Source organism: Nipponia nippon, unplaced genomic scaffold (assembly GCF_047370975.1).
Source record: "Nipponia nippon isolate SJK-2023a ecotype South Korea unplaced genomic scaffold, ASM4737097v1 scaffold_5, whole genome shotgun sequence".
NCBI classification, from domain to species: Eukaryota; Metazoa; Chordata; class Aves; order Pelecaniformes; family Threskiornithidae; genus Nipponia; species Nipponia nippon.
Window position 1 is genome coordinate 7,019,475 of NW_028262369.1, and position 25,587 is coordinate 7,045,061.

Below are 25,587 nucleotides of genomic sequence, written 5' to 3' on the forward strand. Positions count from 1 at the left end.
GCAAACCTTTAGAATAGATTACCTGTAGTTCTTGCTGTGAAAATAGTACTTTATGAAAGAAAAAAAAAAAAAAAAAAAAAAAAAAAAGACGACCGACCTGAGTGGCCTACTCTATATACAATCGCCAACTCTAAAGTCTAAATTCATCTGCCTGTCCACTTCCAACTACTGAAGGATGCATGCCTGTAATGCTGCAGACCCATTCACTCACCCAGGACTCCAATCTCAGAAGCTGCTGACAGATGCTTGCATCAAGATTTTCATTTCAGCAGCACATTCTAAATCCTTGCTATTCTATAGTATTGCTCTTATCCCCTTTTAAAATGAATCAGCCTTAATCTTTTGATTTCAATGGTATGATTTTATGTACTTCAAATAGAAAACACCACAAAGCAAAAAGTCCCCAAACTCCTTATATGCCGTAGTTCTAAATTTTGAATCGCTCTTTAGTATTCTGCTACAAGACTGGTTCAGCCATCGTTAGTGTATTTCATTGTTTGTGCTTTGTATATCCACAGAGTGCTTTCCTAGTATTATCAATGCAGTCTTGTCACAGGGCAATTTCAATGAGTTAACACACACCAGCAGTTTCAAACAGCAGGGACTCAAAGCCTGAGGAGGGCAAACTTCTTGCAGTATCTTTCTTGATTTACTGCAACACAAATGCGATAAACAGGACCCATAAGTTCATAAAGTGGCAAGGTACTTTTCTAGGATCATAGGGTACATACAAAACACAAGTTCCAGAGGCTTTTGAAACGGAAGGTCTTTGAGAGGAAAGAGGGTCTCAGCTGAAGGTTAACAACATGCAGCGGTTATGTTTGTGGCTCTTGGACTCAACCCTAAACCTTCAAAGTTCTGTATAAATACAGAATAGTTAAGTGTCCTAAGAAGCTCTTTAAAAAGATACACGACCCGCATGCAGCCGTTCTGTATTCCAAAAGAGCACCATCACATTCAGAAAAGAAGTTCTTGTGTTAGCAATGTTTTGTTCGGCCAAAAATAAAAAATATATTCCTTCTTCCTTGTTACATTTATGTGATTTCTTAATTGTAAGACAGTATGATTGGCTGTACTGATGGCACCTAGCATTAAGGGGCTAACCAACATACAGAAATAAACGCTCTATAAAATCATTAAGTGCAAGTTCTTACAAATCAAGAGACAAAAATCTTCAATCCTCCATTCCAATTAATCCTACCTTGAACTGGTATTCTTAAACAAAACAAGGCAAGAGAAATACCACTGAAAATAAAGAAGAAAAGCACTAGAAGACTTAAGTGGCTTAGACAAGACTGAAGGGACTACAGAATAAGTAAAAAACGGACAAAAGAAAAGGAGATGAATGAAACATGCATGAGCATACTTCCCTGTCCTTATTAGTTCTGCAGCAATTTTTCAAAAAGCTGTTGACACCATAATAGTCCCTGGGGAGAACATGTTAACTAAAGGAATAGCAGCTTCATTTATCAGCAGTGGGACAGCAGATTTGCCTGTAGAAATTATGCCAACCTGCTAATACAGCTAATCAGGAACTGGTAAAATCAAGTCATGCTCTAAGAAGTCAAGGTCAAATTCCAGGATTTTGCTATAATTACTGGGGTTTTCAGAGACATTCATTCTAGCAAGTATGTTCTACAAGACTACAATGCACAGCCTACCACGAGGTTGAATAGACAAAAAAAATACTCTAACAGCATGGAATAAGTAAATATTTTTCTTTGAGAAACCCAAGGTCCTCTGTCCAATCCTCAAAAAGTAAAGGAAGCTTAAAAGATTTTGTCCACAAAGATTGCATGATAGCACAGAGATCCTCTGCCACAGCTGAAGTGGGAAATAATGTTAAAATACTATGTTTTCACACACAGAACTTGAACTTCAGGTAATCCACTTCCTTTTAAAAGTACAGTTCCTCAGATAATTCAGGAATTAAAAAAAAAGTTCTCAGATAATTTCATGTTAAAAAAAAATTCACAGGCAGGGGGAATCAGATGAAAGAGCACCAACACATGAGAACAGGACCTCTGTAATTATACTTCATTTATACTCTTCACTTTCAGTTCTATTATTCACAGTGGGAAGAAGGTAGAATAGAAGTTTCCTTGTTTTGACAGTGCATATAAAATCTAGGCCTTTGCAAACACAACTATCATTTTGTTGCTTTTGTTTTGGTTATATTGGGTCGTACATGCAGATAAGACTTTTGAAGCCCTATCAGCCAGACCAAGCAGAGTCTTTGATAACCCAATATCTATGACAGAACCTTCTCTGTCTACATCTCACATTTGAAAAGGAAACAGGGGAATTTAACTGCCTTCACAGGCATCTTACAAGCTGTGACAGTTTTTCCCTTTTCAAAAACCTAAATCATGCTATTTGCTTTGCTAATCCTGCTTTCCATTTGTTCTGTTCATTTAGGAAGATATGCTATGTAGACTTCCAGTTACCTCTAGATAGGGAGCTCCCACCAATGATTGGTTGGCATTCTTGTGCACTGGGTTTCGTCTTGTGACATATACACAGTTGGTAATAAGATATGTCACCTCATTCTTTATATATTGGCCAGCTTCCTAAACAAATGCAATCAATTAATTTCACTCTCTTCTCCCACTCTGGACAACTTTTCAGAATGACCTGTGAGAATTCTGGCAAATGCTATCTTTTGGACTTGGGTACTGCAGAACAGCATACCATCTGCTCCATAGTGCGATGGGTTATTCAAAACATCACGTAGAAATCAGACTCACTGTGCCATTAGTTGTGCACTAGCTCAGAAACTACTAATAACGCACAGATAATATGAGGATTTGCAGAAAATACTGATATTGTATTCTCATTAGCAAGCAGAACCACTCTGATGGCCGCAGGTCTAGACCTCCTGCTAGAAGAGCAAATTCATATGCATTAACACATTACATAGGTAAATCCAGAACCCTGGGACCAGCATATTAAAAGTGGCTGCACAAGGGCACTCCCTCATCAGATTTTGTTGTTAGTTTGGGCTCAAGGGCCCCTATACTTTGAAAAATAAAATATGATTTCAAACTTACTTTTAAAGGGGAAAAAAATACAAGCATGGAAAGCTGCCTAATATTGCATAACGAACTAAGCCAAAACTTACTCATCTGTTTAGTTTTATCCAAAACACACTTCCTAACACAGTCCTTCTAGGAAAGGAGAAAAGGTCAAAAAGGCAGAACCCTGGGTAGAAAAAAAAAAAAAAATTCACAAGCACACTTTAAGACAGGCCAGGAACCTGAAGCAAGCTGAATGTATCTTAGGCCCTTGCTAAGTCTTTAGAGAGATAAAATGTTGAAACAACAGCCTTTTTCATTGATACAAAAATACTATTCATGTATATGAACATTAGTGAAGAGAAAAAAAATGCAGTTTTCCTGTGTATCAATGGCTTGAGTGGACAGAATACCAAGATGTAAACCCATCTGAGACTAGACAGTCATTGAAGGGTATGTCATGAAGAATATCTTTGCTTTTTGTAATCTACTGTCACGACCTAAAGGGTTACATCCAGTCTGCAGGCGTATATAAATTGCAACCATGGGTTCGTAGGATTCTGTAATACACAAGGGCATGCAGATATTATCCTCTAAATTTCTCTACTTTATTACAGATTACCACAAATACCACAAAAATCGCCAATCACAGCTACTTTTTGCAGTTACCAATCACTTCAGTGCGAGCCATGACAGTTCCTTGAACAGTTTTAACCAAAACTTTTAAAAGGTCCACAACAATTTAGTGCAATATTTTAATAAAACAAAACACTGAGTGCACTTGCACAAAGAACAGTTGCATAGCTGCAACAAATTACTTTTTCTGTTATGATATTTTCCCTATGGCATACAAAGGCTGCCTTATTTGTATACAGCATTAAAAGGCCACTGGCTACATCCTAGCATAGAGGATATCCAAACATGCCTGACTTCCACTTATGTTTTTAATCACAGAATATAGGGGATATGTGTGTGACAGTGGTTCTTTCCCAGTTCTTTCAACTGAATAAATGTACTCTTAACTGAGAAAAAAAGAGATATGTCAGTTCAGGGCCAAAGGAATTCACAAAGACATAGTTAGGACTCAGGAAAAAAAGATAAAGAGACTCCTAAAATTAACATCAATAGAAGCACACAGTGTAATCTTAAAATATTTAAGGTATTAGGGACATAACACCTGAAGGCTACAAATGCATCTTTTATGAATACTTCATATAAATTAGCTTCTGTTGTTGGGGTTGTTCACTGAAATCACACACAAAAGGGTGATTTCTCACACACACACACAGAGGCAGGTAAACAAAACTCTGGCTTCTACTCTTCATAATATCTTTAAATATTTACTCCCAATGATTAAGACACACTTAAGGCAGACATACAGTGAAATTTAACCCTCTCCAGCAAGACATCAATACTGCTGGACTGAGCTTGTGTTGTTGACCTTGGACTGTAATAAATAGAAGTCCTGTAGCTCTGCAGAGAGCGTATAAAGCAGTTCTCTTGAAAAGAAGCTAGAGAGGCATCATTAGAAGTTTTCCGTGCCTGCGGAAGTTCTGTGATTTAAGTGCTATGTTATCATATTGTGAATGTTTGTGTCATCATTGGATGAAGATTCACAGAGTGCTCTGTCAAAGTTAAAGTATCTTGGCAAGCTGCAACCCCCCAGCCCTGCTGCAGTTCTGCAGCTGTTTCACAGCCTATGGTGGAAAAACTTCCTAGGTGGATCAGGGTGCTGTTCATTAGCTGCTCTACAAGAGGAAAAGCAAAAATAGACTCCCCTGAACTCTGATATTAGGAGAAATAATCTCATTATATTGTTATCTTGTGAGTACTTTTCTGTCCATAATTTTATTTTATACATACAATAATTCAATAGAATAAAAAACGTACTCCAAAAGATACATATGGCAAATAGGTCATCTGACCTTCTGCCTTTAAATACAGTGGTCTAAACAGCGTATTTGTGTGGAGTTTGATTTGAAACAGCAGAACCTTTTTAGCCAGAAAAGAGGAAATATTTATCAAAAATTGAAAGTGTTTGCTTTTTTTGTAGTACTTTTCAAGACTGTCTTATCAAAGCATTGACTTCCCCTCCCCCCCCCCCCCAATTAGGGTAAATAACTATAATAACTTTATTGGTAAATAAAAAGACTTTTTTATTTTAAAAGTACCAATTCTACTTTATGTATAAAAAAAATGAAAACAGTATAATTTGACTGAAAGAGGAAAAACTTGTTTTGCAAGCTTAAAAAGATAATTCTACTTTAGTTAACTTTAATTTACTTTTACACCTGCACTCAACCAATGAGCCAAGGGGTAAGATTAGCCATGGTATATGATGCTAACAGGAGTTCAATATTTATTATTTATCCCAGAATTCTGTAGGAAATAATTCATTTAATGAGCAAACAGGCTTTATGAATATTAGAACAGATTTTCAACACCACAGATATTTATACCACTGGAGGTAAACAAGAAGATTTTTAATTGTGAAGCAATAGGCTGGCATTTTTTCCCTTTAAGTACTTCTCTTCTGCACCACTGCTTTTTATCTCAAAACTTTCGTCTCACTGATTCAGACCTAAACCACTGCTCACTTTGTAGGCTGGATTCAATGCAAGCCTGTCTTATCAAGACACGTTACTTCTCTACATGGGTAATTCTGCTTCTGGTATTCAGTCTCATTTCACTTGTGTACAACACCTATTTGTGAAAATCCATTGTTAATCATCATTTCACTAGTTAGTTTTTAAATATTCATTTTTATTTTAGTTCTACGGCCTAATTGCAGGCAATGAATTTTCTAGCAATATTAGATTCAAAACTGGTATTTCAAGCTTTCTCAGAGATACTGAAAAAGAACTTCACCATTCATTGCTGCTGTTAGGGTGTTTATGGGTCAGATTCCATTCTCTTAAGTCCTAGTTTCTTGTATTCATTCCAGTGACTCACATTTTGTTGCTACACTCATGAAGTGTTTTATTAATGGAGATCGCATAACAACCACCCACACTCTGGCACAGCCATTTCAGGCCTCACAGTTTTACTTTTCTCTTTACTGGTACTTCCACACATTTGTTTACCGTATTTCAGATGTTTGAGACCTTGATAACATCATTATAGAAATCTTTAATCAAACCCACAGTTTACTCTGACAATACTTGGCATTAGTAACAGCTATAACTCACTATAAACATTAAACCGGCAAGCTTACTCATGTGAGATTTTTCAGTGGCTTTTAAATAATTGAAAATCATGTGGCATAAAACAGATATTTAGATACATACTGTAATTCTGAATTATTGTACCATGACTTTTTGTGTACAAATGCATACAAATAAGAAGAATCAGCAGATTTCTTCCAATATCATATATAAATTTAAAATAAAACTGTAGCAACTTAGAAAATTTGTATATTCTCGAAGTAGGCAGAAGCCCCATTCAACTGAATGATCAAAAGACAGTATTAAAGATACCGCAGATGCCAAAAAGGTGGGCAGGTTCAAAAACTGTTTAGAGCAAAATCTCAGGAAAAGTGTTTATTACAGGTTATTAAAGGCAAAAGTAGAGACTTCCTTAATAAGCCGTTATATCTGAGTCATAACTTGGAGAAATTTAGGAACATATTGAAGATTATGGCACATCTGCTTGTTCTTATAGGTTTATAATACCCATTACTGGCCATATTAGAATAAAATACCATGCAGGATATTCTCACCAAGTACAACCATTACCATGCTCTTAGCAACACTTTCTGTCTTATTTGGGCAGGAAATTACTGGCAGTATTCTTCGGATGTAAACTGGAAAACACTGATGAGCAACATGCAGAATTTACAATTGCTTCAATTACTCTCATAAACCCTTCCTTTTTTTAAGACAGTCAGTACTACAAGATTGCTTTTGGAAGCTTATTTCTTTCTGTATTCTTTTTAATACTATACTGCATTAAATGGATATTTAGCTATTTCCTCAGAAGGAAATCTATCTTTCAACATATACACTTCCTTCATAGCTCCCATGGAACTACATCAACGGTCAAGGGAAGAGATGATCAATATTTTTAGAAGAAATGAAAAAGCAAGTGTCTTCCCTTATAAGTAATAAAATTAACACAGTCTGTTTTCAGCCATTTGGTCTTTAACTTAAATACATTCAGACTTCCAGAATCTCCAAATATGGTAATTGCAAATTAAATTGTTTTAATATTTGCACAAAATTTGTATTTATCATAAACTCATTTACATGCAAAAACATATTATATGCGTCTACTCAAACAGGTCTGCCGCAAATCCTTATTCTGGGTCTGACAGATTACTTACAGCTAAAATATTAGCCCGTTATGAGATGCTTTGATCTTTCTCAAATGGACTATTCACATGCTGCAGGTTAAGAATATCTTCAAGCACTCTGCAATATGAGGACATTTAAGAAATCACTTCTTCAATTATCAAACAGTCACACTTTGAGAAGCATAGTTAGTATAAGAACAATCTATTTTCTGTTACGCAAATAAGCAGATGGTGATACAGGCAGTTTCACAGAGAGGTAGAGGACATGTTCCAGACTTCATTGACCTGAAGTCTAAAATATCAAAATTATATCCTGTAAAACTTGGTAGTATTTGACATTGATAAAGACATGGAAATTTTCCTCCTGCGCTCATGCTAACATAGCCGAGAGGACAGCGTTCACTGCGCACTCTGAGGTAACCCACTATAAAGATTACTTCTGGAACAAAAGGAAACCACATCAGACATGATTTTCCCAGGATGCAGTAAGACAGCACTCTTCCAAACCACATTTGGATCTCTCCAGAGAAACCAGAAGGCTCTTACCAGCAAGAGACATGCACCATTCAGTATAGTGTATTACTTAAAGAGCACATACCTAATTTCAATCTGTCAGATTGGTGCTTTCCCAGTAAAAGAAAATAACTGTCCTGACTAACAATAAGTCATTTTATGTACCCAGTATTTCTAAGCAGCAACTGAGTAAAAATCTTTTCTTCTTCCCATAAGGAATGGAAAAAAATATGCAAATACTCACAAGTTCAACTTAATCTGCTTTTTTTAAAGGAAAAAAATTAAAATGTTCCATATTGAAAACAGCTTTTCTTCTACCATTATTATACATATTCTCTGCCAGGTAAGAGTAGAACTGCTGAAATACTACGTCACCAAATTCACCAAGAGACACATTTTAGGCTTACCAGAGGGACTAGATGATTTGGAAAAGGCAGCAGTGGCAGTATTTGCCTTGGCAAAGCAAAACCAGAGGCAAGTATAGGAAGCAAAGGAATTGACCATCAGCGTCTCACATTTAATAGAGCGGAAGTTGAATCTAGCGTAAAACTTTTTTCCAGAAAAGCAACTTCTGAGTAACACAACAATGGTTGAATTTCTGCTCAAAGTACAACCTTTCAGACCTCAAAAAGTGGAGAAAACGTTTCTGTAAATAGAGATTGTGAACTACAATTTCCTACAAATTGTCACTAGATGGCATCTTGTCATCACACTTTAAATCTCAGAGTTCATCACCATTGTCATTCCCCTGTGACAGAAATTGCTAAACAGAAAGTGTCCTGATGAGATTTCACTTTACTGTAATTTCTAAAACCCTGTTTTTACCATTATGCAATACATACTATCCTACTGGAAGTCACCTCAAAAAGGCAGAAAATTAATATTCATAAAGTTGGCTCTTACTACACATTGCAACGCATATATAAAAGTGATAGCAAAACTATTAAGGGGACCTAAAAGGGGCCTTTGTGGGGCAGGAGGGTCATGTTACTTTGGGTTTTTTCTAAGTTATATTTCTCATCCATAGGAATTCTCAAAGGTTTTTATTGCCAGCTTTTAGAAGCATGTTTTCTGGTTTTGTTTTTGTTCTTTAAAAATTCTGGGGTTTGATAATTTACAAACATTGTTAATAAGAACAGAATACAAAAGAAAACCAAAGACAATATTAACTGAACTATAAATATTTTTAATATTTATGATGCATTGATACATTTGCGTCTAAGATAATGACAAAGTCATCAAGATGAACGGTATGGGTTTCTGGTAATACAGCTAAATGGAATTTGTTTGATAGGCAGCTATACAATAGAGTCTTGCTTGTGCAAATATTTATGCAAATTCATAATTTTATTCATTTGTTTTCCATTAGCACATTTTTGAAACTCCTGACTGAAAACCAAGCAAAAGCTAAAGATTCAAAGGAAAAGCTGGGCAAAATTACCACATTCCCTTTAGTTTCACTCGAAATTATATAAGTAGAGATTTACAGACCTGCTTTATGAAATGTGTATTATACCCTATTTATTACAGTCTCTTGCATTCCATCTATGGGAGCACACTCCACCCCGCAAACAACTTAATACTGCTAGCAGTGAGAAACATGAACTTCTGTCAGTTTTTATACAACTTTCATGCAGACACAGCCTTTTCCTGCTCTTTCTTAATTTCTATTTTCTTATTCTTAGATTGTGAGTATGCTCACAAACTCCCTCCTGAAAGTCTGTTAAATTCCAGTACATAGAACTATCAAAAGTTGAATATTACTAGCAGCAGCAAAGGCATTTTTTCTTCTCCTTTGTTTATTCTGCAATTCCTTTTAAAAGAACCTTGTTTCAGTTTATTTAGCCCATAGGGTGGCTTCCATAACCTTCCAAGTAGAAGAGGTGTGCAACCAAACTTGATTGAGAGCCTTCAAACATCATTTGCCTTATCTTTCATGACTAGCAAAGCAAATAAAAACTTACATAGACGCTCAGTCTGTTCATAAATGTCCTCTTCACTGGATACAGAATCATAGAATGCTTTGGGATGGAAGGGACCTTTAAAGGTCACCTAGTCCATCCCCCCTGCAATGGGCAGGGACATCTACAACCAGATCAGGTTGCTCAGAGCCCCGTCCAGCCTGGCCTTGAATGTTTCCAAAAGGATGAGGCATACTACCACCTCTCTGGGCAACCCCTTCCAGTGTTTCACCACCCTCATTGTAAAAAATCTCTTCCTTATGTCTAGTCTATATCTATGTCTTCCCTATATGTATCGAGCCACTGTCCAACCCCAGCTTTTCTTTCCACACCAAAGCTGTGAATGTTCAAAACCATGGATCTTCTATCAGACTTTACCTGGCATTTCAGCAGCTCTCTCGATTCACCTGCTTGTTAGCATTTGAATTTCCAGCTATTGGAAATTGCTTATTCTTATTTTATTTAGATCGACTTTTAACTCCTTGGCTAAAGCACAGAAGCAGAAGAACTTCTGATAGCGAAAGGAAGGAAGGCTGCTAAGAAAGCAAGGCATTGCTTAGTATCAGCTCTACTGCCAGCCAGGACAACACCAAACTTTATTTTAATACAATGAAAAATCAAAATGTCGGCTGCTGTCAACTTATCCTAGAGATCTGCTTTTCTAAGAATAATAAAATAGCTACAACTTTGTAGATATCCACATCATTAGCACTCTAGGCAAGGCTAAGCCCTGATAACAAAAATTCAGCAAGGTATGCACCTCCTTTAATTATCACGCACAAGTTGTAACCTGATGGAAGAGGAAAAGAGTATCAATATATTACAGGAGTTTGAATACTGAAAATGTAACAATAACTGATTTGTCTTCATTTCGTTTATCTTTAAATAACATTTATAGTTTGAGGTTTTTCTCTATACAACCTATAATAGTAACGCTATTTCATCATCTAAATTATGTTGGAATATTTTCAAGGAGACTACTTCCAGTTAACTAGGACTGCACCTCCAGCCATTGGGCCAACACATCTGATGAGATTAAAAAAAACAAAACAAAACCACACAACACAGCCATGTGCAATAATAACAAGCAATAACACTGTAAACAAATGAAGATGTAAGGAATAAAAGTCAAGGTTCTTTAACAGCTGCTGCCTTTTCCTGTCTGCTGTGGATTAACACACCAACAGATTTCATGTGCCTGGATACTCAACAGCAGCCAGACACTGTGATGTAAAACTTGACAAAATGTTCCCATGTTAGGCATTTCAAGTAAAATTTTGACCTCATTCTGAATTCAGTTCACATACAGTGAAACCCGTGAAATACTCCCAGATCCACATGACAGAGCTGTAAAGAATTTTCCTGTATTTTACCGGAGTTCTATAGATTAGGCCGAGAATTTTAAAAGAAGTAGTTATCAGGATTTTCCACAGTTTTTTTTTTTTTTAATTCTCTTAAATTAGATCAGTTCTACAGTATCATTTGAGATATCTGCACAACATACTTTCCCCTCTCCCCTCCCACCCAACATATTAACCAAATGCTCTGTGATAATGCTTAGGGAGGAGTTGTTTTTAATTTCAATTCTATTCTTATCCCTGGTAGTGACAGATTTTTTTTTTTTTTTTTAAGAATGCTGGTGCTAAGATACATTCCATTTAATAGAAAATCTAAAATTTAAAGAAATCCACTTGTTTTGCAAGCCATTATCTCCAGCTAATAGATATCTCTCCTGAAGCAGCAGTAGCGATAAGGTAATTTCAGGTATCTAGCACGTTTCTATTGAGATCACAGGCAGCAATTCTTGCAGCAATTTTATTTCTTGGCAAAAATCATTATTGTCCCTACTGAATTACCCTGAAGAGCCCTATTTTACTCCCAGTACCTTTTCTCAGCATCTCTTGATTAAAAACACTACATGATATTTGTTATCAAATATCAATATATAGACCAGAATTTGAGAAATGGAGACTGAGGAAAAGGCAAAGCCATTTTAGAAAACGTAAACTTTTAAATAAGCAGGAATGAGATTTTTAAGGTACCCTAGGAGAAGAATATGAAACTGCAGACAGAAGAAGAGCACAGCACTTGAGGAAGCTATAAGAAAAGGGACAAAAATGACAGAATCCTAGCCCAAGTACAACCCTCCAGATTCTAGCAGGTAGTAGTTTGACAGCTTCCTAAAGCTTCCCAATAGTCATTTCTTCAGTTAGATAACCGATTGCCTGATGAGATTTAATAACAAAAGAAAGGTTTTCAAAAGGCACGATCACTCAGCTTAACAAAAATATCTTGGCTTATTTAACAAACAATCTATTAAGCAGCTATACCTATCAAGAAACATGAAATTTGATAGATGTGATTCACCACTGCGTTACTGCTCTAGCTTTATGTCACTCTAACTCCAGGCATTTCAATAAAGTCTCCATTATATAACACAGAAGTAAACTCAGTCTATGAGTTTCAGCTGCATTAGACTTTCATATAGGATCTGTCACTAAGAGCAGGAAAAGCAGCCAACAACTATTAAAAAAAAATAATGCTGGAAATAAGCCTTTCAGGCTCTGGAACTAGGGCACTATTCAGTAATTCATTATTGGATCCATTTGAATTCTCATCTGTCAACTCTCCTTTTATTACCAGATGGTTCTATAAGCAATGATCTGGCAACACATATGAAAAATCTATGTATTCTTTCTCATCCATCACAACAAACAATTTTCCAAGCAACAACAGAGACAGTGTAATTTCAAGAGAAATAAGCTCAACTCAACTCGTTATTTTTTATGCCATGGTTGTGTGGCATCAGAAATATCATGCAAAACATGAAACCCTTTTCTCTTCCCGTCACAACCTTCTTCAGTAAATCAAAACACACTACTAAACTGCCTTTATAACTCTTCCCCTCACCCAAAAATAAGTTAAAAAAAAGCAATAATTAAAGGTCTATAAGTTACTGAGGCTCAAGCAAGATAACTGAAATTCTGTTTTTTAAGGCAGTACTTTGAAGCTTGAGGACACTTTCTTACAGACAACAGCAACCAAAAGATTCAATCATAAAGTAAAAAAAAAAAAAAAAAAAAAAAAATCAGAACTTCCACCTTAAGTTTGGACAACAAATTCTGTGAAGCCCCCATCCCACCCCTTCCCCTCTCCCTCTTTTTTTTTTTTAAAAAAGGTAAGAGGGAGCTTTTCAATATAGACTGACAGGTGTTTATAAAAACTTGTGCACTTGTAGCAGATCATTTTCTATTTTAGAAAATATATTCCGCCAGAAAAACACTACATCATTCTTCAAAACATTCATTTTTAACCAGTATAAACCTAATTTCAATGCAAATATATGAAGCACAAAACCAAGTTTCTAAAAATAAGCCTTCACCTCTCACAACATTATTTTACAAGCTAACTTCTGACAAACTAACAGAAAGGCTGCAACTTTTCAGTAGCTATTAAAGCTTTCGAAAGCTGTTCTAGTGGGAAGGAAGTATCAGTGTCAGTGCAGAAAGAATTACTGAAAGAAGATATTCTTTCAAAACAGTATATGGGGTGAAAAACAATTCTGTCAAATCATCATCATCAGATGCATTAAAAATCTTTTGTATATATTTTGATCTTTCAAGATATTTTTGTATTTACGTTAATGTGACTAAGCAGTTTCAAAAGGCAGTGATTTCAAACTGAAAGACAGTGTTCTTTTGGAAAAAGTCCAGCCACCTCCTCATTTGAAGGAACTTTTAGTGTCTACGGTTCATGTTTAAAATTGCATTAATCATGCCTGCAAACAAGAAAAAAGGGTTTGCCAAATACCTGAAATATTGTTAATTTCCTTATTCTGAGATAAATCTACATTCCTACAACCTCAAGTCTGAGGGGATACAATTTAGATAAACAGAAGAAAAAAATAACCACAAAAAAACCAAAACCCCATATGTGCATAGAGTGAAGTAATGTCAGTTACTGGCATCATCCAGCCAGAGACACTTGAAAAGGCCCTATGGCATGATATTAGTCTTTAAAAGAGACAAAAGAAAAAGATTAAAGGGACTTCACTGCAACAAATTATGAACTCTCAGTAACATCAAATGGAGTTGAATATCAGCACCTTAGAAAATCAGGCCTATAACACCTTAGCATAAACTTATTTTATAGTACACCTATTCCCTGCCAAGTGATAATATTGTATGGAAAATTAAGAAGAATGGGTGCAGGATAAGATAGAGAGAGACTAGATTATTTCTATCCTTTAAGCCAATATAAAGTAGTTCTTCCTGGTCCAGTCCTGCTCAGTTTTCAAGCAAACAGTGGCACCAGTCTTGTGGACACTTTGGTCTTGCATGCCACTGAACTTGTCCAAACTTTTGTTTTCTTTTTCTGGATATACCCTCAGCTGGGGACATCATTACAATAGGGAATTGCAGGGGGGGGCTTGCAGTTGTACCCCACCCTACAATTTACTCAGATGCACAGCAGTGAGACACAACCTGAAGCCAAGTCTCTATGTTGATATGATACAGGCAGTAGCACACAAGACAGATTCACAGGGCTTTTAATGAACTTACACTGCAATGACACTAATCAGTTTTATTCAGTTTGGTAAGACAGATCTTTGGACTACTATATTCAAGTATTAAAGAGCATTTAAGCAAATTCAAGTACAGTCACTTCAAAAGCAGCAAGGTGTCACAGGTGAAAATTGGTTCCAGTGACTAATGACTGAAGCAATTTAAAAGAAGATCTAAACTCAGCTACAGAATCTGATTTATTCAGCAAAATGCTTCTACTTACTGGACCTTGAGGACTGTTCTTGGCACTAGAAACCAGAATCATAACATCAGATTTATAGTCCTGAAAAGAAAGATGAGGGGGGGAAAAAAAAAAAATCAGATTAAACAGAATAGTTTGCACTTATGTACATAATAAGAATAAAGATAAACTTTGAGCACCACTATAATTAGGCTCAGAGAAGCCATTAGTAAAACAGTTGATTACAGAGGTTTTCATTGCCATTAATTTATGTGTTAGATCCTCTTTACTAAATTACACACTTTTTTAGGTTTACTATAGTGCTCCCCAAGAAGGCTAGTATTCTTATCCCTATTTTAGAAGGGTATGAGTGGGAAGGACAGGATGATGATAAAGCCACTGCCTTTCAGAAGCTCAGGCAAGAAGTCCAGTACACTTCCAGAACTAGGTCTGCAGAGCCTCGCCATAGAAGTTTGGATGACAGTTTCTCTGCTGCCCAAAGTTCTCTTGGTATCTTATGAAAAATGGCTCTATATTCCATTAAGAAGGACCCTGGTTTATTTGCCTGCTTGGCAACAGCCATATAACGTTGTTGCAAATCACTGTAGCATAGGCTGTGCAGGCAGGCAGGCAGGCTCATGGCTGTGCTGGCTCATCATCCTTACAGACAGGTCTACATCGGGGTCCACCCTAAAGCAATGTAAAATTCCTGGTTTTCTATCTCTCCTGAAGCTTTTCCTACATCCAGACTGGCATTCCACAAGCGTGGACACAAGGTAGTTGGGGACACATCTGAAGGCTTTGCAGTTGGTTACAGCTAGAGAGACCAGAATGCAGGGAGGGAAAATAAGAAAAAAAAAAAAAAAAAAAAAAAAAGAGTATTACTCTACTACAGATAGTGTGAAAATAAGCTGTCTATGCTGCTGTTAATACAACACAGAAACAAAGGCTGAGACAGGTTTTTAAATAGGTGACAGAAGTGCCACAGTATCTAAATACAGACACACTGCAAGACTCAAGTCCATAATTAGAACTATTTTTAGAAGGGTATGTTAGAAAGTAGTTGGCATGTTAAATTTTTGTCTCTTCCCTAACAAGTACAGCCAGTACATTCATATTTATATTTTGAAAAGGTCTCCCAGGGCTAGCCTCCCGTTGTCTTGCCTTTCCTGTCAATAAGATCAGATTTGCATGTCAAAGTGAAGGTATGCAGTTCCTCCTAATGGTTGGGAATGAAAGTCTGATAAGGTGAAATTGAGACACATCTGGCAAAGATAGCCAAGAGTAACTGCTGTGTACTTCTTTAAATTATTATTATTATTATTATTATTTTCAAGTACGCCTCCAGATATTAAGCTTCCAGATTTTTTATTTATAGGATATGTGCTATCATCCAGCAGATAGAATATATTTCAGGGAGTTGATAGTAATTCTCTGGTACTTCACTGCATGACCTTTCAGCATTTCACTCCTCTGCACCCCAGTTTACACATTAATATATGGAGGACTATACCACTTTCTCACTAAAAAGAAGCTTAATATCTGTAAACTGCCTCAAAAGATAGCTAGTGCAGAAACATAGCAGCTGGAAATATATTATGTTTGCCACTGACACATGAAAAGAATTTATAGGCTACAAAAATTAACATCTCTAGTGGTATGAAAAATACTCTCATTATTTTTAACTTTTCCTCCATGTGTTACAAGTCAAGTTACAAAAGGTCCTTCTTATGCCATAAGCATCCACTTAGCACACTAGTTTGGGAAAGCAGAAATAGGAATATGAGTGGTTCTCTGTTCAACCTAGCCATTGTATACATTGACTTCTTCATAGGAAACGCCAAGAAACAGACTTTTCAAGACATATATAGATGCCAACTACCATCAAAATTGCCAACAAATTCCTCAAGTCCAGTTGCATCTGTTTCCCACAAAGGAAAGCAGTCACTTTTGTCCGCTGTGAGAAGCCACAAGCTTTGAGATTGACATCAAACAAAAACACCAGCCTAATCGTCTGTTCTGTTTTCTAGTCTCTGCATAATTTAATAGCACATCCACATCTTTACTCACTGCTGTATCACTGATAAGCTGTGCATTTTTCTACCTTTTCAGATTTTTTTCATGGTTACTCATTTCACTCTCCTGCTTTCGTCTTTTCCTTCACCTTAGCTACTGTATCTTATTGCCACCCCATACCCATTTTACTACTTCTGCTTTATCATGCGCATCATACAAACAGAATGTACATAGAGATACAGTAGAATGTATGTTCAACTATTTGTATTCAATGCCCATTACCTTCCACTCTGTCTTCTAATTAGTATTCTCTCTCTCGTTATAGAGCTATCATGCAGTAGGTTGCATGGCTGACCTGAGGTCGTAGTTTCACAGTGCTTGTAAAGGGCACTGTGAGAATTCAAACCCCACTAGCTAACCATTTTGCACGGGTGTTGCTCTTGGGAAACTCTCTAGGAGGGGCAGTCTGGCAGACATGTAGAGAGACAGCAGATTTTATTCTACACAACTCTCTCTTTTCCAGAAGGCAATACCCCGAGATCCAAATAAATATGCCATTTTAAGCAGGTATTTTGTAAATATACTTTTCTTTCCTCCCACAGGTTATTTCCAAGCATTGCACAGCTCTGTGAACCAGTAACAAAATAACAAACAGCTATGGACCAATGTTGCGTATGGGACACCTACTTGGAAAGCTTGTGATGTGCTCCATATTGATAACATGCTTGCCACCTGCGACAATCCAGGGCACATCGAGCCAGAAAATGAAAGCAACATTAGCAAAATTCCTCAGGCAAAGATTATTTTTAGGGGGACAGAGAATTCTGACAATAGTCCAAACTAATCTAAGCCTGTTAGCAAGAGCCCAGGTCCGTTCCCCAGTAGTGCCAGAAGCCTGGCCTGGACAGACTGGTATCTGCCAAACACCAATCACCTCCTCATGTATTACAAAGATTGAAATAATCATTCATTCACTACAGCTGCAATAATAGCATTCAGGTGCAGCTTTCTGACAGACAAAAGAGATTAATTCTCTACTCCCAGCCCCAGGATGATCATAATGGTTTTCATATATAAGACATTTTCCTATACACTATTTTTGTCTTTAAAACAACAAAAAAAATGTTTTTGTGGAGTTGCATTCACACTTGTTTTCAGGCAATATGTCATAATATCCTCTCATATACGTTCAGGTTATGTAAAGTACTATGCCACTGACAAATCATTTAACTACGCACTTGTCTTGGAGTCTGCAGGAAATACAAGTAACATCATTTGAGCATTGCAGCATTCATGTCAGCACAATAATGAAAAAAACTTTCTCCCTCCTATAGAACTACACTTCATGTTCCTATAAGTGCCTCCTCCAGCTAATTTTTTAGGTCTCTTGTTTCCATGAACATTTGTATTTTGAGATGATTTCGGCTTGGTACTCAAAGGTGGAATTGCAACAACCATTTGCAGGCTATTAGCAAGTTCTACACTATTATAAAGGGCAGCTGTGCTATCTCCACATCAGGCTTTCCAGAAGTCTTCTTATGATGTCCTCTTCTAGCCATCTGCCCTTACAGAAATCATGAAACAGCATTAAAATGCTCCCTAAATTTTACATGGGGTACACCCTCTGAATGAAAGTTTGGAGTAAATGTCAGCTTACAGACGTTACTATCCATTCTTCTGCCTTTAATAGGAAAAATAAATTTTGGCAGTCTTTCCCCAGAGTTAAAAGTCTTAGCTACTCCCCGGAGATAGAAAGAATCAATGCAAGTAAGATCCATATTTTCTTTCTTGGAACACTACTACTTCCAGCAATTTATTTGACTGACTATGCTTTCTATTACCATGTAAATTGTTTCAGGCTGCAGGAAAAAAAAAAAAAGTATTAATCTCCCCTCAGTAAGTCATAAAATAAAGAAATCAATTTCAAGGTCAATTTAGTCTAAATAACACCTGCTGCACTTTTTGTAACACGCAGACTCCTCTGAAACACTAAGTTGCTGTCTATAAAGGCATCAATATGTGATGTTTCACATAAATCAAGGTAACGTATAGTACAGTACAGCCTATTTTCAGTGTACCATCTGAGGCTTAAAAAAAGATTCAAAACATGTCCCTTGTCATCACACATTTTCAGCATTAGCATGAGGCTTTATAACAGAAAAGTAAAGCTAAGGAACTCTTGTGTTTATAAGGGTCTGATTCTGCAAGAAGCTTGTCTGTCATCAGGCCTTGGGGATGTCGAGGGATTCTCAGCTCTGTGCAGAAAGTATTCAGATCATGGAATCATAGAACACCAGGTTGGAAGGGTCCTCAAGGATCATCTGGTCCAACCTTTCTAGCACAATCTAGACGAGATGGCCCAGCACCGTGTCCAGCTGAGTCTTAAAAGTGTTCAGCGTAGCAGAGTCAACCACTTCCCTGGGGAGATTATTCCAATGATTGACTCTTCTCATGGTGAAAAATTTACATCTCGTGTCCAATCGGAATCTCCCTGGGAGTAACTTGTACCTGTTACCCCTTGTCCTCACCATCTGACTCCTTGTCAAAGGATTGTTATCTGGGACAAAACTGGAGTTCAGGGAGAGGATTCTTTCACAAACAGCCAAGACATCCCAAGTCTTTGCAGCACCCATTAGGTTGGAAGTTGAGGAACTTGCCAAGCCTGCCACATCTAAAAAGATGAAGGAAATTTTTTGTTCCAGCCTTTTTATTTCTTCCCCTGGGTACCCTAGCAGAAGACAATCTAGACAGTCAACATCCAAGCAGCTAAAGTTGCTGAATGAAGCAAATATTCGGATATTCTGGAAAGGGGATTCCATATTCTTGTAAGACTTCTCTAATGAAAATAAAACAATGTCTTGAAGGCCTTTGAAAAGGGCTGAAAACATAAGGATGCACAAGGCTGAGCAGAAAGCAAATTGAAATCAGTTTACAGAAGATGGTTTAACAGTAAGAGCCATTTAAACCATGAACAGATTTTGCCTTCCCTAACAGAGATATGTATTACAGTTCTTCCCCAGAATAAGGAATCTCCCAAAGGTTTTTGCCAGGCATACAAAGAATGACGTCCCTACACAGAGTGCTACAACAGCAGAACTCTCCTTCTAGCAGCTGGTTGGCAAGCGGTAAGTGATATCCGAGGCCATTCCACATTTTATTGAATAGGTGAATTTGGCAATTATTGAAGGGGTTTTCACTTCCTATTCTACACAGCAGAAATACATTCCTGTTGTGTGGTTTTGTTTCTCTGTGTACAACTATGTTATTTAGAGCAGGGACTAAGTTAAAAGTCAGACAATAATATGCCTATTTCACAATCCCTAATTAGCAATAGAATGTGGATTGTTTTTATATATATAGTCTTTATATGTATTCAGCTTTATATTTAAGATATCTGAGAGAACAAATTTCACTTAAAATAATCAAAATATCATTTAATCAACTCTAATATTTGCATATATTTAAAGTATAATGATTCTCCTGTGATGTTACACTAGTGAAAATGCTCTTTAAAGAAAACAATAATAAGGAATGCTTCCCTTTTCCAACAGATGGAACTCAGTGAATCAAATCAAAGGTTACTTAGAAATAAATCTGAAAATATAAATTCATAGAACAATCTGTCATTTACTGGATATAGGAATTTTTTTTGTTGTTGAACTCCATAGTCCTGAATCGTATTCAATGCAAACCACTCCATGAAACCTTACTATCACAAGCCATCAAAGATAATGGTTGTGTGTGAGGAGCTGCCAATATTCTTAAAGATACAATGAGTCAAGAAGCAAATATGAGATTTACTTGAAGTGATAATCATTTTAATGTTATATCATGTAAAATTATACAAATATTTATTTTGCAGTTGAATGTGTCTAATAGCATGAGATTCTGCATTAGAAAAATAAAGAGAAGTCTGGAATGGCTAATCAAGAGCCCAAGAGATTAGAAACTTAAGGAAAAGTAACATTTTACAAAACAGTGTATTTGTTGAGGTTAAAGGAAACAGATGTAACACTAACATCAGAGATACACAGCAGGAGAGAGTAATGTAAGAAATGAGAGAAACTTCTCTTAACGGGAAATTATCTTTTCAATATGCCAAGCACAAGCTTCAAAATGCTGAACGATGAAGTGCTGGAAAGAACACGTGGAGATGTTTCCTGAAGATAAAGAACGTAAGCAATGCAAGAAGAAACCTAGATTATTCCTAACTACATTTGCTCAACTGAATTGTTAAATATTTCCTAATCCTCAAACAGTCAGTGAAGTAGGTAAATTATTGCAGGATCTGCTGTGAAATCAAGTTGAAGGAAAAGACAAAACAACTCGAAAGTTGAATAAATACTTTCAAAATGTAATCATAAAGAAAAGTGCTAAAGATGAGGATGTCTGACATTGCCTATTTATCTCCTGAGTAGAATTACTTTAGGTTTACTGAGGCAGAAGCTTTCAGTAACCTGCTAGTCTCTCAGGAACATTTATCTAGGAGTGTTAAAAGACAATCAGGAACAGAATCTGTAAATGATAATCATCTCTGAGGTCTCACAGTTTGAGGAGTTCATCCTTGCACTGTAATAGCCAGTAAACACCTCCACATATCTTGAAAAATCAGTACTGCCCTTGGGTACAGGTAGACCTCAAAGTGCAAAATTTCAGCTGAGTTCAGATAAGAAATAAAAGGTTTCTGTCTTTGTTGGAAGCTCAGAGAAACCCAGCTGGGCTGTAATTCTACTCAAAACAGCCTCATATAATGTCTCCAATGATTCCTGGTTTGCACCAACTGAAGCAAAAAGCATTGTGCTAGAAATCTCACAGAACCATGCTCCCATCACACTCTGTCATAGAAACATACCATCAGGAAATACTAAATTCATGAACTCTCCAACATTTTCTTTCACTGAATTTAAAGACAAAAATTCAGACACAGGAACATATCCTGATTTTTTTTTTTCCAGGCACAGCAAGATTTCCTATTCTACATCATTTTTGATCAATGACTGTTTTCAGATTTATTTCTCCAAGTAGTCTACCTGCCTTACCACAGAAACAGAAAACACTATTTGTAGAAGATACTTTTAATGCGACTCTGTGCCATCAGTTAGAATGGAGCTACACACAAATCTAATTTAATATCTAACTGGCATCAAGATCTGTTAATGGCACAGCATTAATGTTATGTTAATAGCAATGCATTTTAACTACCTTTCATTCTCCTACCCCAAACTGCTTAGACCAGTTGAGTTACATGCAAGTTTCTAACACTGAGACTTCAGAAAATAATCAAGTATAAGCATCGTTATTGTGTTACTAGGAACAATTACATGAATCTCTGAAGTTTACTCATTTAGAATTAAATGGGTATCTTTTATACTTATTATAAAATTAACTGGTATCTACACATAGTCTTTTTTACAAGAAGACCAGAAGATACTTTTTCCCACCTTTGATATATTACATACAGGCCTATATATATATATATATACATATATAGTATTTCTGCCTATATGCCTAGGCAGAAATACTAAAACATGTGTGTTGGGGCAACATTATAAAGTCTCCTTTGTATGGACTGTTATTACTCCAACATGACAGAGTCTTGACTCAGAAGAGAAATATTTCACTGTTGTGGAAAATTAGAAGTTTATACAGGCTAAAAAATGGCTGCACAGCCCTTTGCTTTAAATGGCCTTAGGAAACAGTTGTCTACTTCCCAGCCCCATATAGCATCATCTGGCTTTCAAAAGCATTTTCACTCTTCCTTTCTGCTAATAGCAATATTATGCCATGGATTCTACATCCATGATTTAAATTATAAGGACCGATGAAGATACATATGCTAAATATTAATGTTACACCTTGTGCTGTGACATTTGATATGTAACCTTCCCTCATCTCCTATTAGAGCAATACACTATGCACTGCCCATGACTTGGGTAGTTCCTCCTAACAGCATTTTAACCCTAAGTTTGCTTTATTCACAACAAATTTTAATGTATGTACCACCTGTTATTTGTTAATATGTTATAACTCTAATAACTGTTCTCTGAATGCTCTGAATGTGGTTTCAATGAACAGCTGCAATTACAAGCCACCTTCTGCTCTGAACACTTGCTGTTTTAGCAGAGATTTCTTGTAGGACTGAAAGAAAACTACAGTTATGTATTTCAATTTTTGTTGTACTACTATTATTCATGTTGTTTTTCAGGAAGGTTGATGAGGCCTGAAATAACAGGAGATTTCTTTTTATTGAAGAAATTCATATAAATGCAAACAAAAGTGAGGAATCAATTCAAAATCCTAGGATAGCTCTCCAATAAATAAAAGTAAAATGAAAAATTCTGTTGCATGCAGCTATTAGAAGCTCATATAATTCTCTGGCAAGATAGCACTTATAGCTCTGTGTTTATTTCTGTCAGTATAATATGAGGAATGCTCTATCAGTTGGAACTGGATTACAAAAAATAAGATTCAATTTAAGAATAAATGGCATGAGTCCTGAGGGCAATTTAAAATTTGTATATTTAAGAAAAATAAATCTATACAGCTTGCAAGAAATAATACTTTGCACAGTAAGTTTATGAAGGTATACAAACTATGAAATTATGTAGATAGTGCTAGCACACTACAGTACATGTCAGCTTAACAGAAACAGCAGTAAAAATATAGTAACAATAGAAAAGGAAAGCAATAAAAAGCAGATGCTCTGAGCAAGTATTGTAACATGCAGAGAACTGGATGCAAAAAGAAGAGAATTTAAGGCAAAATTCTTCTCTATCACTTCCCCACAACTAACTCCCTCCTCTCTGCCATTGGGTTAAGCCTGTTTCCACAACACATTATGGAAACAGGAATAACAGAAATCCCATGAGTTCTGCAAGAATTTTCAGTGTCTCTGTAGTTCTTTAAGATATTACAACTTAGAGGAAAAACATGTGACTGCATTGGAAACTGAATGAGAACGTTGCTCGATACCACTCTGTGCTGTACCTATGCCCTCTTCCTAAAGATTTCTCCTCAAACATGGCAGTATGGAAGTGAAACCCTAGCTAGCCCACAGAAATCAGTTGTATGGAAATCTATGACCTACAGAAACAGTTTGCATTTTGCTACTATTTCAAGACCACAAATATATGCCAAGTTTGATTTTTCATATTAAAGCTTTCTCTTGCTTAAAAGCATCCACCTTTTCTAAGCTATTTAATTGACAATTAAAGTATGTACTGAAATGCATCAACATCAGCAAACTTTCAACTTTCAGGGAATACCAAATTCAAGTCAAGAAAAACATGATAGGCCTAACATCAAAACTCCAGAAAAAGAGAAGCCTTCCATTGACTCAAGCTCAAGGGGAAAAATGGCAATTGGGCAGCCTACAGAAACACAAACCTAGTTCAGAAGCTTTGTAATTCTGCTTAACTTCTGTATTATTCCAGATTTTTATCAGTGAAACAGATCAGAACCAAATCGATTGTCTCTTATTCAAACGTACTCCTTTCACAGGCCCCAGCCCTTGGCAAACAGCCATACCATGACATATATGCAGATATTTCTGAGAGAGACATTTTCTATTTTTTAGAAGTCTCTACTATTTAATTGCCACTGTTGAGAATTAATTCCTCAAACCAAAGGTGTAAGCAGAGCACGTACCTGTATCAATATGGGAAATTAAAGGGCACATGCATACAGAATGGTGGCTTGGCTTCCTTTCAGCCAGATAGAGAAACCTTCAAGTAATATCAGATCCAGCATCTTGTCTCTAGCACAGACCTTTACTTCATGTGTTCCTGAGAGTGTACTTAGCACAGATCAGGGCACATAAGAACAGATAACCATTTCTACTTGAGGAACTTCAGGCTGTCCTTTACAAACTGAATGTGTCCATTTAAAATAAGGGAAGAAAGCCTGTATTTAGGCTTTCTGAAAGTAACATACATCCCCTTGGGCTGTAGTAGAAGGGGCTCATTGTAGTGATTACTGTCTTACTATAGAGTAGTTCAGTATCCACAAAAACCTCTAAGCAAAGGATAAAGGGTAGATGTACTCTCCCGAGAGAAATGCAAATGCATCCAAACAACCCCCAAAACCAGAGAAATTAAGGCACAGGCCTTTTCCTGAAGACACACAGAAAAGCAGCAGCAGTCCTCAGAAACAGGGGAAAATGTGGGAACAACGTGGGCCAAAGAGACCATCGCTTGCCTGCGTGGCAGCCCAAGCCAGCTCACAACCAAGCCCTGTGCAGGTATCTCTATTAATATTATCAAGGCTTCCAAAGACACACACCTTCACCCCTCTGAAGACATAATGCTGAATCATGTCCTAAATAAGCCACTGAAATCAAACTCCTCCACAAGCTGAAACTTGTTGCTTAAAGTAACCAAAATTCTTTCATTTACTCATGATGAAACTTTCATCTCTCTTGTTGCTCCCTGAGTAGAGCTGGGCATCAAAAGGATTTGCAGCTAGTTTAGTTTCAAGGCATGAAGATGTGCAGTCAAAGCAGATGGCTGTTAGCCAACTCAAAATTTTATGTGACAGGTGAAAATTTGCTTCTGAAACGGGTATCAAATTACAAGGAAAGGTGATCTTTAATACTCTCAAAATACAGACAGAATTTCCCTAAAAATAAGGCTTTAGGAGAATTAAACAAAAGAAAGAAAGCTTACAGGATAGAGGAAACATTTAAAGTTAAGAAACATTTAAAATAGTTCCTCCTGATTGATAAAAATGACAGAGCAATTTTCTAAGTCTTTATCAAAAATTGGGCAGTGAGAATTTTCACCGATTTCACCTTAGTGATGGACTCAGCACTGATACCTAGCTATAACCAGACATGGCTTCTGACTCAGAGTTATAATTCGATCACTTGATTTCTTTTCTCTCCTTTGCCAGAAGTTAACTGCGTCAAGACTCAGTTCTCTCCTCTGTGCCCTTGTGTTAGCTGTCTATAACCCATCTATTACCCACACAGTTTTATTACAATTTGATTAATGATTTGCCAGTGGCTGCTTGTTCCCTGTGTGACTATCCCATAAAAGGAGGCTCATCC

General features: G+C 36.6%; 1 protein-coding gene across 10 annotated transcripts in view; it reads right to left on the reverse strand.

Moving 5' to 3' along the window:
• RBFOX1 (RNA binding fox-1 homolog 1) overlaps window positions 1-25,587 on the reverse strand; it is a 1,359,349-nt gene that overhangs the window by 1,190,032 nt on the left and 143,730 nt on the right. For all 10 annotated transcript variants that reach the window (XM_087730989.1, XM_087730985.1, XM_087730987.1 and 7 more), the window contains exon 2: window positions 14,568-14,627. In XM_087730989.1, coding sequence (XP_087587115.1) covers window positions 14,568-14,627 — 60 coding nt within the window. The remainder of the gene's footprint in view (window positions 1-14,567; window positions 14,628-25,587) is intronic.